Raw genomic sequence first — 16,659 nt, 5'->3', positions numbered from 1 at the left:
GGGGTACATAATCGAATAACAATTCAAAACAGGGCAGGCTTTCAAAAAGTCAATTTCAACAGGGAAATTTTACTCATACTCTTTAAAAGAAAAAAAGCACCTACCAAGGTCTTCCCTGTAGCCGATTGTTAGAGAAAAGCAAATTAAGGACTTTCCTGGTGGTTCAGAGGTTAAGAGTGTGCCTTGTACAAGTTCGATTCCTGGTCTGGGAAGATCCCACATGCCAGGGAACAACTAAGCCTGTGCACCACAACTGGAGCTCATGAGATGTTCAACTACTGAAGCCTGTGCGCCTTGAACCCACGCTCCCCAACAAGAGAAGCCACCACAGTGAGAAGCCCGCACATCGCAACGAGAGAAAGCCTGCACACAGCAACAAAGACCTAGCACAGACAAAAAAAGAAACCCAGAAACAAACAAATAAATATCAAAAAAAAAAAAAAAAAAAAGCGCGAATCAAAGCTACACATCTACACTGAGGTATCACCTCTCACCTGTCAAAATGACCATCATCAAAAAGTCTACAAAGAGCAAATGCTAGGAAGGGCCTGGAAAAAAGGGAACCTTCCCACACTGCTGCTGAAAACCTAAATTGCTAACAACCGTGTGGAGAACAGCATGGAGGTTCCTTAAGACCCTAAAGACACAGATACTGTATGGTCTGGAAATCCCACTCTTGGGCCTGTATCCAGAGAAAAGTATGACTGGAAAAGACACACCCACCCCAGAGTTCACTGCATCACTATTTACAACACCTAAGACATGGAAGCTAAATGTCCAGGAAGAGAGGAATGCACAAAAACACGTACATACATACAATGGAATGCTGCTGCTGCTGCTAAGTCACTTCAGTCGTGTCCGACTCCGTGTGACCCCATAGACGGCAGCCTACCAGGCTCCTCCGCCCATGGGATTTTCCAGGCAAGAGTACTGGAGTGGGTTGCCATTGCCTTCTCCTGTTCTTTTCTAGCCCACAAATATATTGCTGCCCCTTGATCTTAAGGCCCAGGGTCATGTTTGACAATGCGATTATTTTGACTCTATCTGCCTTTGGGTGTTCTACTTGAAGCCCAAATTCCTCATCATTAACATATCACTTGCTGCTAGTTATTTCTACACCACTTGATACATAGCATTTTCCTTGCACATTTTACTTGCTTCGCTCCTGTGTCCAACATTGAGCCACTGATTTCTTGGAAAGTTTTCTCACATAGCATTATTTTTTCTTACTCTCGAATGATAATTTAGCTGGCAGTAGAATTTTAGGTTGTTGATTATTTTGTATCATGCTCTGAATATATTTCATTATCTTTTGGCTTCCATCTATCTAAGACGATATCTGTTATAATTCTGATTGTCTTCCAGTTGTGGGTAATCTGATTTTTCTTTCTGAATGCTTCATAAATTCTCTATTTTCCTACATTCTATGTTTTCACTACAGCGTATCTAGGTATGAATTTGTTGTGCACTGTACCCAGGACCCACAAGAAGCTTTCATTATGACTTAAATCCTTCTCTATGCATTATGTGTATAAACACTGCCTGCCTCTCATTCTCCGTTCTCTCTTTCTGGAAATCCTGAATACATATATGTTCTGCCATTCTTTGCAGATGTTAAAACTCCAAGGAGGTGAGTGTCAATAGAGGCTCATGTGGAACTGGACTTCACCCCCAGCTGGCAATAAGGAGGCAATGCCCACTTCATCCACACTACAGCCTCTAGCTGTTTGCACAGGTATTACTGAATGAGAAGACTGTTGACATCTCTTACCTTGGGCTTACACATGCAACCCCTTCACCGTGGTCCTGGTAAGGAATGGCCAAAAGTATGAATTCTGTTTTGCTGTTGTTACCTGGGCAAGGCTGGGTGCAGGTTTCTTCGAGAACCGCTTTTTTATTACCATCTATAGCGGGTTCAATGTCAGTGCAGAATTCTTCATCCACCACTTTGCTGAAATCGTCAGCTGACCCATCACTCACTACACAAGAAATATTCCTTGTTCTGGTCCCTTCGCCACACTGTGCATCCTGAAGTGGAGGAAGAAATGACTAATCAGGAAAGAAAATAATTCATTAGTTAGCTTATCGCTCAACAGTCATCTCTGCACCACTGATTATGATTTATGAGCAGTTTAAGGAGCATCTGAAACCCTAGGGAAGAAGTCCTGTAGGGCACCAGCTATAAAGCATACAATGAACAATTTATTTGTTTTCTAGCCAAAGACAGGCAAATAAATTTTCATTAAAATGGATCAGTCTCCAAATGGTTTTAAAATACGGGACAGGAAGTGCTTGTTATCAAAACTAATTAAACAGCTATGAAATGGCAAGGTACTAAAATCTTTAACAAGAAACATGCCATCTGTAAGCTCTGAGAGAGATTTCTGAAACCAAGTCTCTGCAAATAAAGAATACACATTTCCATACCACTTCTTGAGACTGATTACCTGCACTTGGCATGCAGACCATGGGCCATACCGCCACTGATAACAGGGCTTCACTGGGCAAGGCTTGGACTGTTCCATCAAGGCAGGGCATGGTCTTCCATCACCCTGAAAGGGCTGGGTCACTGTTCGTCTTCGGATCATTTTTCCTTAAAAGATACAACGTGATGCACTGTTAGTAATATGCCATATTATCAAGCATGTATCTTTCTCGGAGAAGGGATCAAAGACATTTCTCCTGAGGTTTGAGGAACAAGAAAGGTTTAGATGTTTTGGAAAGAAATATACCCCGCTTCAACCTTTCTGAAGATTGTCTGATATGACTTAAAGTAAGAGGGACGTTTTATTTTGTACTCCTTGACCATTAATCAAATGCCAAATAAGGCACAAACAAACCTGTGAGGCCACACGTTTGAGAACATTCTGACCACGGAGACCAGTCAGAAAGCTGACAGTTCACAGGACATTCCACCATGCAGGACATGTTCATCTGCCAAGTCTTCTCCAAGCCAAGCTGAAAGGACAGAGGCAGATCTGTTAGTACTGATGCCGAGAATAAGCAAGATGCATAATAAAGTAAAAACATGTCTGCAGGACAAAGACCCCAACTATTAAAAATATAAAGTGGTTCACTCCAGGAGAGGTGGGGCAAAAGGAATAGGATGAATGGAGAAACAAATTTATGTAATATACTTATATATTATTGACCTTTTTAAATAAAAAATGAAAAAAGGAAGATTTAATCTCCATATTGGTTGAATTTCCCTAAAGGAGGAATAAATAGGTCTAAGCACAAATATTTTCTACTAAACACCAAGACTATCATCAATATACAGACATATAATTGCATTTGGGGGATATTATTTTTATATGTGGATGTCAAACTGAAAAGCAAAGGAGAAAAGTTAAAGACCACTTGCCACTCAAACCCCCAAATATAATGTACTAACATAATATAAAACAGTTTTGAATAAGCTACTTCTCTCAAAAGGAGGAGTGGGCCTTTAGAATTTTTATTACAAATATTTTATATATATTTATTAATTTTTTACAGAGATTTTCTCTTTTAAAACTCAGCAGCCAACGGTGGTGTAATTGTTATTTTGGCATTAGCCTCATCTCATAATAATGTGTATTTTATTGCATTCAGTTGCACTGCTTAAGTATTCTACCTTTATAGTACAGGAAGAGATTTTATCCACTGTGTATGCACACATGTTAAAAGTCTAAGGTGCAAAGTAGCACTGAGATGGAAAAAATTAAGAGCAGGTTAGGAAAGTGCAATTTTTAAAATTGGTAATCCTTGGGGATTTTTAAGACCTTTTTTATTTCTACATGAAAGATAAGCTTATAGTGTCTAATCTATATAGCAGAAAATGGCAAAAGAAAAGTTTTCTGAAATGTTATGTTGTGATTCAAGTAGTGCTCCTGGCTCCAAGTTATGCACTGGGAGAGGATCAGATTGGTGATCTATGCACCAGAACCCTCAGCAGACACTCCCATTATATTCTCCACCAGTAATACTTGACAAAGCTGAGCATTTGGTATGAAAACTTTTACCATATCACTTAAGTCTCAGAAAATCACTTGAAGTGACTGGAGATTAGAGATGGAAATCTTACGGTGATATGATAAAAATTATGTTTTGCTTTTAAGGTACATGATGGTTTCATAGAGAAAGGGTTTGAATCACAGAATTCAATTACTATTGGCTTATTTATTTCACTAGGGGATTAAAAAGGATGTCTGTTTACAGACATTTTGGGTATCTAGCAGTAAGATATTTTAACCCTGTACTACTTACTCTCTTAAATTTTTTTATTACTTCATTTTTATTGGAGTACAGTTGCTTTACAATGTAGTGTTTCTTAAATTTATTGTTTCTTCTTTTCTCCTCTATCATCTATCTAATCTATCATTTACCTAAACATATGTTCAGGGATCAAAGAATAGGAAAGGAGAAACCAAATTATTAGGTATCAGGTAAATTAATGTCTGAGAAACATCAAAGACAGAAGTGCTATATAAATGCTGGATGGGTTTAACCCTAATTTTCCTCTTTGTTGGATAGCAGTGCCATCTTTCTTTTTGGCTGTTAGAGGAACAGCAAGAGTTAGCTACTGCAGCTGCACGGAATGAAGGGTTTGCACATGTATTAGTAGGTAGGCAACCAATCCAGTGTTAGAAAAGACAGCCAGCTTTTCTCAGGGCTATTATTTAATTCTACTGCTTCCATCAGTTCAGTTCAGTCGCTCAGTCCTGCTTCCATAGGGTGGGTAAAATGGGATATGAATTGTTTAATCCAATTCCTGCTGCTTCCATAGGAAGTCGCTGCTTCCATAGGGGATAAAATGAGATATGAATTCTTTAATCCAATTCCTGTGAGAGGAGCACTGTTCTCCCTGAATACAGTATGTGCTAAAATGTTACAATTTGAATCCCTAATTGTCATCATAGTAATCAAACATAATAATATTTGTACATAAAAGTAAATTTATCCAGACTTCTGGATAACAAAAACTATTTCTCAGACTTTTACTCACATTTCATTTAAGAAATAAAAGGCTTTATTTATATCTTTTTTCTGGAGTCATATGAGATACTTAAACACTGGTCTTATGTGATTATGTAGAGAGTTGGACACGACTTAGTGACACAACAACTTATATGATTTGGGTTAAGCTTTCTGAAAGCTCTCAGAGCTTTTCATTGTTATTTTATTCTGGCCTAGAAGGGCATTTGCATGTGCATTTGCAAAAACAAAAAAAAGACTCATGTGAGAGGCAGATCACAGGATGCTCTCCAGCCTGTGTGTATAACTATAAAATAATATTCACTAATAATGTTATTTTTGTATTTTTATAGTGGTCACATTACTTCAATGTTATTAGTTTCAAAGCCAAATTGATTCAGGTATGAAATTTCTGATTAAAGCTAAGGCCATAATTGACTGAATTATGTTGTAAGAGGAATTTATTAACTAAATTTGTTTTCAGTGCATTTGGGAACTCCGTGCCTATGGACAGATATATAGAAAGTTAAATTAGGTCTATATGATAATATCAAAGATATCAAATGGATTAAAATATTTCCATCTTGAGTTTTCCCTTAAGATTTGGAATAATTTACCACAGGCTTATAATAAGCTCTAGGACAGGCAGACAGAGACTGTGGTCACATGTCCACTGAGCCCTACTGAGGCTACAAGTCCCTCCCTGGTGTTCCAGGTCTACAAAGGTTCAAGCTCGTCTTGGTTCATGTTGAACCACTGGGCCTTAGTTCAGGAGGAGTCAAAACCTGTCAGGAAGATGAGTACCCTTTTCGTCTGGAAATCAGACAAAATAATTGTAACCTGAAGAACAGCTTCGTGAAAACCACTACTACATTTTCTCACATTTCACAAGGTCATATTAGAAACGATAACACTACTTTTGTAAACTGGAGAATTAACAGTTACAGATCTCTGTACCCAAAAGATACTAATGGTAGACTCCATTCCTTTGTTTGGATTTCAAGCTCTCTCTTACCCAGACCTGACTCAGACTCTCACAGCTGGATATTAGATCCTAATATCAAAATCTGTTACGAAACCACATGCAATCAATGTTTTGCAACAGAGAGAATAAATGACGGCTCTTGGCAGGTGTCCCAGGCAACACAAAATTCATATGAAATTACAAAAGATGATGAGCAGTCTGATTAAGATTTATTGCCTTTATTCACCTTGATTACTTATTGTTACCCAAGCATTTCTTTCAGAATGGGCTAATTAGCATACCTTTGGGCTCCCAGCAGAACAAAATACAGGAAATTATGTGTAGAAATCAGTAGTGCTGGAAAGAATCTCTTTTCAAGAGCGTGTTTAGCAGAAAACATCTGCTGGCAAAGAGCTGCATAACGCACCGGTCACTTGGCTCAGCATGAATTGAGACTATTCGGGAAGAATTTACTCACAAAGATATAACACAGCCTCCCCTCACCTCTTCACAGTATTTCAGGTTAACTGACTTGCCGTCACTTCGAACACAATCCAACATCCTTGTTTTAATGCCATTCCCACATACTGCCTTCTCGCTCAGCTGGCACGTGCTCCAGTCTGAAAGGGAAGGAGTGCATCAGAACAGAAGGCTATGTACGGAACAGATTTCAAATGAAACTCGGATGACCTGAATCCCGTATTTAATTCACAACTGCTTCCTAAGCCCCACCATCAATCATCACACATGCAGAGCATATGGGTCCCAGCTTTGAACGTATCAGGAGTCAAATGGAATTGCTGGGGCTGCACACAGCTACAGGGATTATTCCTGAGGCAGCTGTCTCCTTGACCATCTTGATGGCTAGTCGTTTGGTGATGCTGTAAAAATGGCTGTGGCCTGCAGGTGAAATGTCACTTAGAAACTGTTTATCCTAATTAAAGTAAAAATGTAAATCTCAACATTTTTGTTTTAGCAAAATAATCATAATTTTAAATGTCTGGCATTTTGTGCAGTTACATCCAAATAAAACTATTTCACTTGCTGTCCATACTTAGGATATTGTAAAATGTATTATTTATTTCAAAACCAGCTTGGCCATATTTATTTCTCGTATTAAGTATCTTTTGCAAGGTAATTCTTTTATCTTTCTTCCCAGGGTAATGTAGCCTGTCCCAGAGAACTGTGATTTCATTGTGTCACAAAAGCAAATTGAAGAGAAAACCAAAAGGAACAAAAAATCAAGCTGACTGCTATGTGTCATAGTACAGTTTCTGGGGTTTATTTCAGCATGAAAATTACATGGGGGAAAATTCCAAAATAAGTTTCAGTGTTGCCCCAAGTCATATAAGCCAAAAAAACTCTTCTTTCCTAGAGTATATGCCTTGATGACATATGAGACGAGGGTTTGGGGAAAAATATAATTTATGATAAGCCTTTTTTTCTTCTAAAAAATACAGTCTTTTTTTTTTGCCTAGATCTTTGATAACACTAAAAAATTCTCTTCATACACAATTTGGAAGGTTAAGCTTGCTAATGCTTTTTACATCAGACTAATCATGCATATGAACTGCCCCCACACAAAGAATTGTTGTCCCAGTACTCATAATGATTAAACATATTCTGAAGAAGAAAGACATCTTTCAATAAACTGTTATCCATGGGAAAGATGTTTATTTCCACCTTCTGAAAGTGGGAGGATGTCTTACATAGGTACCCTTAGACTATTCACAGTCTGCCTTAAGAGCTAATGTTTGTGTGAATTTTTCATTCTCTATCTTGATGTTTATTAAAAATAAGACAGATAAATATTTATTTCATTTAATACAGAATTACTGCTGGGAGAGTAAGCAGTGTGTATGGCTTTCCTGGGGACTCAGGTGGTAAAGAATCTGCCTGTAATGCAGGAGACGTGGGTTCGATCCCTGGGTCGGGAAGATCCCCTGGAGAAGGAAATGGCAGCCCACTCCAGTATTCTTGCCTGGAGAATCCCATGGACAGAGGAACCTGGTGGGCTACAGTCCATGGGGTCACAAGAGTCAGACACGACTCAGTGACTAAACCACCAGGTAGCATGTCCAAAAGACATGTGGATGGAGGTGAACCATCCTTCTGGGAATGCTGCTAAGCTGACAGACGTGGAATTTGGCCTTTATGAGGTGAAGGCTACTCACGTACCTGTTACATTATAATCATAGTGGAAGCAGTTTTTGTTCAGGTTGCAGGGTTCCTTCTCCACAGTGTCAGGGCAGGCTCTTCCCTCCTCAGCTGGTTGTCTGATGGGATCAGCTGCCCTTTGCCGGAAAGTGCTTTGATTGCAAGGCTGACAGAGAATAACGTAACTCCTCAGAAAGGTGAGCACTTGGCCACACAAGAGCAAATGGATTAAGGCAAGCACTGGAGCAAGAGTTAGAACCTTTGGGCCACTGGCTAATCTCATCTGTAAGTCCAGGAGTTGGATGAGTTTCTGATGTGCCATCTGCCTCTAAGAGGCTGTGGACCGGGAATGCTGCCTGCCATCCCGGCAGACAGAGAATGGTGCCACTGTCCCGTTCCACAAGGACCAAACCCTTACCACTGCAGCTGCCGCAGGCGATGTGCCCTGAGGCAAACAGGATCGAGAGAAAGAGGCAGCGTTCTGTGCTTTGGATACTGACCCGAGATGGTTAAGATATATGTCTAAGGAATAATTTCAATGAGCCCAGAGTCCTGCATAATCCTATACACAGGAAAGCACTAAAATCATTAACTAGAGATTTCTGTTTCACTGATTAACAGTACTCTTGATATTTGACTACATGTGTTTTTTTTTTTTCCCAGCAGAAAACTCCTGCTTATTCAGCCTCCTCCTCTACCTCTTTGGAGCAGTTCCTCAGAGCTATCTAAAGGGCCGTCTCCCAGGCCATTGTCCTCAGTAAGATCCCCAAATAAAACTTAACTGGCAACTTTCAGGCTGTGTCTTTTTCTTCAGTTGACAATACTTAAGAGTCTGTGTCTAACCTGAAAATATATCTGTTCCCATATGTTTACTGCAGCATTATTTACAATAATCAAGATACAGAAAAAACCCAAAATGCCCATCGATGGATAAATAAGCTGTAGTGTGATTATACAACAGAATATTATTCAGCCATAAAAAACGAGGATGCCTACAATTTGTGACAACAGGGATGGACCCCAAAGACATTATGCTAAGTGAAGTGTCAGAGACAAATACCGTACGCTCTCACTTACATGTGGCATTTAAAACAAAAAAACAAAACTCATAGAAAAAGATCAGACTTGCAGTTAACAGACGTAGGGGTAGGGGAGAGGGAGAACTGGAGGAAAGTGGTCAAAGGTACAAATTTCCAGTTGTAAGACAGTAAGTAGTAGGGATACATCCCTACTACTTGGACTACATCAAGTTCAGCATGATGACTGTAGCTAACACTGCCGTATGTTATATAGCAAAGGTGTTAACAGAGTTAATCTTAACAGTTCTCATCACAAGCAGAACATTTTTCCCCCTTTATTCTTTTCTTCTTTTTATCATACGTATTTGAGAAGATGGATGCTAGCTGAAACTATTGTGGTAATCGTTTCACAATATACGTAAATCAAACCATCATGCTGTATGCCTTAAACATGTCTGTTGATTATCTCTCAATAAAACTGGGATAAAAAAAGAGTATGTGTCAAATATTAATAGATACATCACATCATCCATACACAAAAATATATGCTCATACTAATTACTGTAGGTCACAAATTTTACTGTGGGTCACAGAACTTATAATCTATTTTCTTGGACCCCCAAAATTAAGATTGTGTGTATGTGTGTGTATTAGTTGATCAGTTGTGCTTGACTCTGTGACGCCATGGATTGCAGCCCACGAGGCTCCTCTGTCCATGGAAAAACAGCTATTAATATTTTCCTAATGTGCACACATACATGCACACAAATATAAGGTAGCACTAATTTAAAAAACCTGGCTGTCATTCTCCTACTGGTACAGTCTTGTTTTGGAAACATTTGGTTATTAAGAGCAGAAACAGTAACTTCAAACCTGATGCTATGAAATTAGAATACAAAATCATTTGCATACCCTTGTGAAACAGCTGATTGATTCTTTATTGAAGTTTATTCTGTATCCAAGTCAAATGCCACCCCTGTTTTGCTCCTGCTCTATCAGTTGGCTGCTAATCAGCATCTTTAATAATGTTAACACTGGAACAGAAAATTAATTTCTCCTTGAAAACATGTATCTGTCCCATATTATATTTCAGCAAATAAATTACACATTAAATATTTTTTCCATGCTTTTGATGCCCCATTGAGTGTGCAGCTTTACAAATGTGCCTGGGGTAAGCCAAATTTCCTACATCATCAGCCAGTCCTGTTTCAAGTGACTCTCCTCCCCAGGGCCCATGGAAGTGCTCCATGGGCTGCTGAAATCTAGAAGCTCTGTGCGATTTGAAACTCTCAGCTGGCTTTCCAGGTCCAAAGATGCTCAGAGTCAGTGCCTGGAAAGAGATTCATTGATGCCCAGCTTTCTTCTTTCTACTCCCTTTCTTACCAGAATCTTTTGAGTTTTAGTGTCAATACTCCTGCTGCCATATCCCCACAGTGTGAAAGATTATTCCTACAATTTAAATAAAATGGCCTGGGCAAAAAGCAAAAGATGATAACATCTTGACACCATGAAAGCAAGTACTTTTACTAGAGTCTCATTCTTTATCTCTTTACCTGGAGGGAATCATTATCACCACTGCAGTTTTTAACATGCTGTGTATTCATAAATCAATCTAAAGACATTTTTGTGCTAGGATTAGGAGGATGGTGATGGAGTATAAAGTTTGCAAGAAGCTAAGCTGTGCCGGGATGAGTCTAAACACTGCTGATTTTAAATGGCACATTTGTAGCCAACAGCACACCCTGGTAACTAATTCAGTAACCAAGTTTTATTTTCTTAATGGTAGTTAAAAGCTTAAAAGCTTTAATGGTAAGGAATTAAGCAAATTCTACATTAACAAATGGTTAATTGTCTCACCAAAGAGCATCGGGTCCATGGACCCCATTCGGATACCACACAATCCTCAGGACATGGCAGTTTGCACTCTCGAGAGCCCAGGGGCATCTCTTCTGGGTCACAGAGGTAATCCTCTACATGGTCAGAGGGGCCATCCGCTGTGTTCTGCATGCATCTAGAAGAAAACATGTCTATCAGTAAAGGAATTTGGACAATCAAACAATGGCCAACCCACAAGGTTCAAGGTTTCTCTTAAGGTATCACCATGGAGGCAGGGGATGGGGAGTTTGGCATTTAATGAATAAAATTCTCCAAACATAAAGACACAGAAGATCTCTGCCTCCCATAAATAGTTGGAGCCCTTCAGTGTGACTTAAAAATCAAAAATCTCTGCTTGCATGTATCATTATCATCTTTTAAATTATAGCCACTATGTGTATACTCTGTATATACAAATTCTGTGTGTCTTCCTCTGAAAGGAGAGAGTCATTTATTTACACCTAAATTATCATGCAGAAACTAAAGCATTGGCTACAGATATTCAGAGATGGGTTGCAATTTTGGAATATAATGCATTTTTTTTCTTTCAAGAAAAATAGTGGATTCCACAGAGAAGGTAGATTCATATATGATGGAAGACAACGCACATTGAAATCTCCTAGGCAGAAATTTCATTAACTGCTTTTGAAAGTAACTGATGATCTTTATCAAATTATTTTGTCATTTAACAAGTAATTTTAGCTTCCCGTTTGCTGATAACCTTAAAAGAAATCCAGAAGTGAGAGACAATCATTAGAGTAATAGCACGACTTCTCTAAATGGGGTTGCTGGGATCTTCCTATATCTTGACCTTTTTTACTGTTAGCTTTAACAGAATAAATCCAAACATTTCATTACATTTCATTGTGTTGTGAGCAGTCATAAAGGGCTCTTTAACTCATCTCTTGGGAGTCTAATTAAAGTGGCTAGTATACTGGACTTCGCTTTTTACCATAGTTAATCTCTCCAAGCACTTTTCTAATAGAAGACAAAATCTTTATCCCTCATTTGTGACTCAGAGAAGGTCAACCGAATTATTAAGTTTGGGAAGAGAACTGCATTGCAGGAGATGAAGAGGAAGGCTTGGGCTCTCAAGCCTCAAACCCACTGCAATGTTTTAAACTGTTGGTTGCATTGTATTACCAATTATACCTGGAATCTCAACTTTTCTCAGGGATTTACAATCAGTAGGGAGATTGCATCTTGACAGTTCTCTGCAGAATCACCTTTCCATACTGTGCTGCTGATTTTAAGAGAAATGTGGGTTTCCTGTGGGATGCAGCAAAAACTGGAAAAGTATGCTGTTGGTTTCGTCTTAACTGGGTTTGTAACCTGAAAAATATCCACACAGATACCCAGCTCTGCATTTTTTTGTATGCGAATATAAATATAAAAAGTAATCACTCATGTTGATGTTTGGCAGAAACCAACACGACACTGTAAAGCAATTATCCTTCAATTAAAGATAAATTAAAAAATAAAAAGTAATCACAAAAACATGCAAATGTAGGCTTTTTTGCAATTTCACCGTTGAAGGAAAAAACTAAATTATACATTTTGGGGGGAGAATTTTAGTGTCTTAGGAAAAATTTTCTAGCTTCACTGGCATTTTAAAAATGCTCTGTTGACAGCAGCTCTGAGAGGACACGGAACAGACAGGACAGTTCAATCTCCAAAGTTGGATTTGCTGCTAAGAAAAGATTGCATTCATGTTAGGCTCTGACATGATGTACAAGGATTAACTTGCAAAATTACCTATTGATCCAGAGTTAGGGACAGATGTTCAATACTCTATTAAGTACTTATGTACATAAAACTTTTTATTTTCAAAGGCTTTTCTTTTCCTTCAGTTTTTATTATACAAGTAATAAATTCATTTTAGGAAAATCAGAAGAAATGATAAAAAATTCAATACATTATATCAGAGAGAATCACTCTTAGCAGACTACTGTATTTAAACATATATTTTCATTTCATTAAATAGGAATAAACTTTACCTACTATTTGCACCATTTAGGAAAAACATTAATATGATAAACATCTCATGTTATTAACTGTTTTTCTAAAACATACTTTTTAATGATTACATTTGAATTTTGCAATTTCATCATTTAAATGTGCCACAACTGCAAAAAAAAAAAAAAAAAAAAACCTTCTTGTTGGCATTCAAATTATTTGTAAGTTTTATTTATTTGATTTTGTATTAATGATATTTTTGTCACTGTAGAATGGGGATAGTGGTTTAGTCCCACCACCACTGTTTAGCACTGCAGAAGACAGAAAACCTATTTGGATCAAGTCTTGAGCCCAAAGGAAGGCACTTTAAGTTCATTTGCTTTCTTCAAATGCTTGGACTTTTTCCATTCCATAAGAGAAGGGATTATGCTGTGAGAGTATCAAACTGTTTTAGAAAACAGAGCATAGAACCAAACTGGGGCCAAGGGTGGAGCCAGGCACCCACCACAGTTGTGGCAGTAAGGGGGTAGATTGCCTGCAGAAATTTCAAAAGCAACAGAAATAACCAAATCTGACTGGTTTTTATTATCATCATGTGCTGAAAATTTTAGAAAAATGTCAGTGAAAAAATATTCTGTCTCACCAGGGCAAATCACTACCATTATTCAGTCTTTGATATGTCACACCACCCTAAAAGAGCTTCCTTAGCAGCTCAGCTGGTAAAGAATCTGCCTGCATTGCAGGAGACCCCAATTTGATACCTGGGTCTGAAAGATCCGCTGGAGAAGGGATAGGCTACCCACTCCAGCATTCCTGGGCTTCCCTGGTGGCTCAGCTGGTAAACAATCTGCCTGCAACGTGGGAGACCTGGCTTCAGTCCCTGGATTGGGAAGATTCTGGGGAGAAGGGAAATGCTACCTACTCCAGTATTTTGCCCTGGAGAGTTCCATGGGCTGTATAGTCTGTGGGGTCACAAAGAGTCAGACACAACTGAGCGCCTTTCACTTTCACACTTCCTTATAGATGTATTTGTCCTGAAATGTCACCCAATGGTTGCATCTAACACGGCATTTAACCTTAAGGAGCGTTATTACATGATAAGAAATTTTCATCAATTCTCTATTTGCATTAAAAATGTTTACTGAAAAAATAGGTTGACCTTAAAAGTTACTTTGTTTAAAATGTGTTTGAAAACATTGACAATAGCCATTTGGAAAGCAAAAAGAAGCAACATATAATAATAGACAGCTGGAGGGAAAGCTGAAAGAAGCTATTGTAATTTTTATATTAACAAAAAAACCAACTTTATCAAATTTTTAATATAAAGAAAATACTTTTATATTTTAAAGATAAAATTTAAATTTGGCAGAAGAGTGGTAGAAAACAGAATATCTTTTTCTTCCCTGTTTCCCTATTAACTCATTTCCTCCACCCTCCACCTCATCCACTTCTTAATACTCAGAAAAATAACTTGAGACTTAAGATGAGTGAGGTTTAAAAACAAAAGAGATTATTTTTATCAGAGCCAATGTTTTACACAGTCCCAAGGTTTTATGATATAAACATTAACTTGCTCTACTTTCCTACTGAAACAGATAAAGAAACAGTCATCTTAAATTCACGAAGAGCTACGTCATGAGTAAGAATGGAATTCTTCACAATTGGAAGTTGTAAAGCTTTGGATGTTTTATATGTTTCTTTACCGTTTATCACTCAGTAGAGTTAGGATAAACTGGTTAAAGAGTGGCAAAACATTTGAGTTTCAATGCAACTCTGTCACTTCACTCACTGTCTGCTTAGGCACATTACTTAGTACTTTTGAATCTTTTCTTAAAGTGGAGATAATAAAGCCTCATATACTGATTTCCCAGGTTTGAGACCCTTAAGAATCATATGCAGATGCTTTAGGTATAATTTAATGAGTCAATTTAATTGTATTACACTTATTATGGGCTTCCCTTGTAGCTCAGTCAGTAAAGAATCTGCCTGCAATGCAGGAGACCTGGGTTCAATTCCTGGGTTAGGAAGATCCCCTGGAGAAGGGAATGGCTACCCAATCCTGTATTCTTGCCTGGAAAGTCTCGTGGACAGAGGAACCTGGTGGGCTAAGTCCATGGGGTCACAAGAGTCAGAGACAACTCAGCAACTAAACCATATTTATTACAATATTTCAATCGTATTGGGTTTTAGAGAATTTCTATGACTACGACAGAGTCTCAGTTTGGAGAGATAGCGTTTAATAAAGGGGACAGACATATAGATGGATCTTTCAAAACACTAAGGGGTATGTGGGGCATTATAGATCTAACAAGGCTGCTCAGCAGTATGACAAGGCTCTCATACTTTCTATGACAATGGAAAAATAACCGTGCTGTCTCAAAGAATAGCCAGTAGCCCCCTCCGACTATGGAGCACTTAGGATGGGTCTAGTGTGGTTGAGGAAATGCATTTTATTTAATTTTCATTGGTTTAGATTTCAAGTGAAATAGCCACACGTGGTGAGTGGCTACCCTACTGGCCACTGGCCACAGATAACACATGAGTGGCACCAGCCAGCCAGGGTAAGGTTTTAGTGAAGGCTTTCCAGGGCAATGGGAGTATTCAAAAGGTGGACAGTTTGATGCCTTAGCATCAAAAGATAAAAGAGTTTATAAAAGATTATCACTGAACTATGGTTAGAAATACAGTTGACCTTTAAGGAAGAAGTGATTGGGATTGGAAAATCTGCCTTTAGTCCAGCTCACGTTCACTATGCAGCCTTTTCTGGGCAAGAGCACCGTGAAGCAAAGCTTTCAAAAATCAGAAGGCAGAGGGTGACAAACTGCTGCTGGAAGCAGATCCTCTCAGAGCTTTCCATGAACACAAGACTCCCTAAAAGTACTGAAGAGAACTTCACTCAGGAGACCTGGGGGGAGGGCAAGTTCAGGCTGGCACACGAGAACTCGGGAGGTGGCGGTGCCTTTGCTCCCCCGTGCTTGACCTCACCTCACTTTTCGGGTTTGCACACCCTCTCCGCAGTTGTCCCGCGTGTTCACAAAGGTCACCTTGCAGATGCTCCACGGCTCTGTGACCCATATGTACTGGCTGCAGTCACTGTGGCAAGGGACGACCTCATACACCTGAAACACACATGGTTCTCAGTGACCTCACTGCCCGGAGCCGGAGAAGGTGAGAGGGGACGCCTCACAGTTCAGTACTCAAGATATTTCACTTTTATACCAGCCTCTCTTTTACTGTTCATTGTCCTAAAACAGGAACATGGAGGCCCTCGTGAGAGTTCGAGTTGCAGCAGTGAAGGGCAGGCAGGGCTAGCCCTGTTGTGTTCTGCTGATCTGCGATCACACTGTAGCTGGAGATCAGACCTCACGGACCACATCAGACGCACTCCGTACTTTCCTGGACTGATGCTTACCACACGGTATTATAACTTCCTGGGCCATACCTCCTGGTCACAGTCTCTGTGTCTTCAGTACTTAGCCCAGGGTGTTCATATGTGAGGCATTCTATAGAGATTTGTTGAGTAAGATGAATGAATGAATAGAAGAATTATCATTAATTTTTAAGCAATTAAGGAAGCATATAACAACACTTTTGAAACTGTGGTTTGGGAGAAGTCTCTTGAGAGTCCCTTGGACTGCAAGGAGATCAAACCAGTCAACCCTAAAGGAAATCAACCCTGAATATTCATTGGAAGGACTGATGCTGAAGCTGAAGCTCCAATATTTTGGCCAC

General features: G+C 39.0%; 1 protein-coding gene across 2 annotated transcripts in view; it reads right to left on the bottom strand.

Annotated features, from left to right (window-relative positions):
• Positions 1–16,659, bottom strand: part of THSD7A (thrombospondin type 1 domain containing 7A) — a 475,647-nt gene that overhangs the window by 24,426 nt on the left and 434,562 nt on the right. For both annotated transcript variants that reach the window (XM_027540050.1, XM_027540049.1), the window contains exons 16-22: positions 15,913–16,046; positions 10,954–11,107; positions 8,099–8,243; positions 6,425–6,540; positions 2,841–2,958; positions 2,448–2,593; positions 1,854–2,028 (exon numbers count right to left, since the gene is read on the bottom strand). In XM_027540050.1, the coding sequence (XP_027395851.1) occupies positions 1,854–2,028; positions 2,448–2,593; positions 2,841–2,958; positions 6,425–6,540; positions 8,099–8,243; positions 10,954–11,107; positions 15,913–16,046 (988 nt within the window). The remainder of the gene's footprint in view (positions 1–1,853; positions 2,029–2,447; positions 2,594–2,840; positions 2,959–6,424; positions 6,541–8,098; positions 8,244–10,953; positions 11,108–15,912; positions 16,047–16,659) is intronic.

Source organism: Bos indicus x Bos taurus, chromosome 4 (genome assembly GCF_003369695.1).
Source record: "Bos indicus x Bos taurus breed Angus x Brahman F1 hybrid chromosome 4, Bos_hybrid_MaternalHap_v2.0, whole genome shotgun sequence".
NCBI classification, from domain to species: Eukaryota; Metazoa; Chordata; class Mammalia; order Artiodactyla; family Bovidae; genus Bos; species Bos indicus x Bos taurus.
This window is presented reverse-complemented; position numbering and strand designations above follow the sequence as displayed.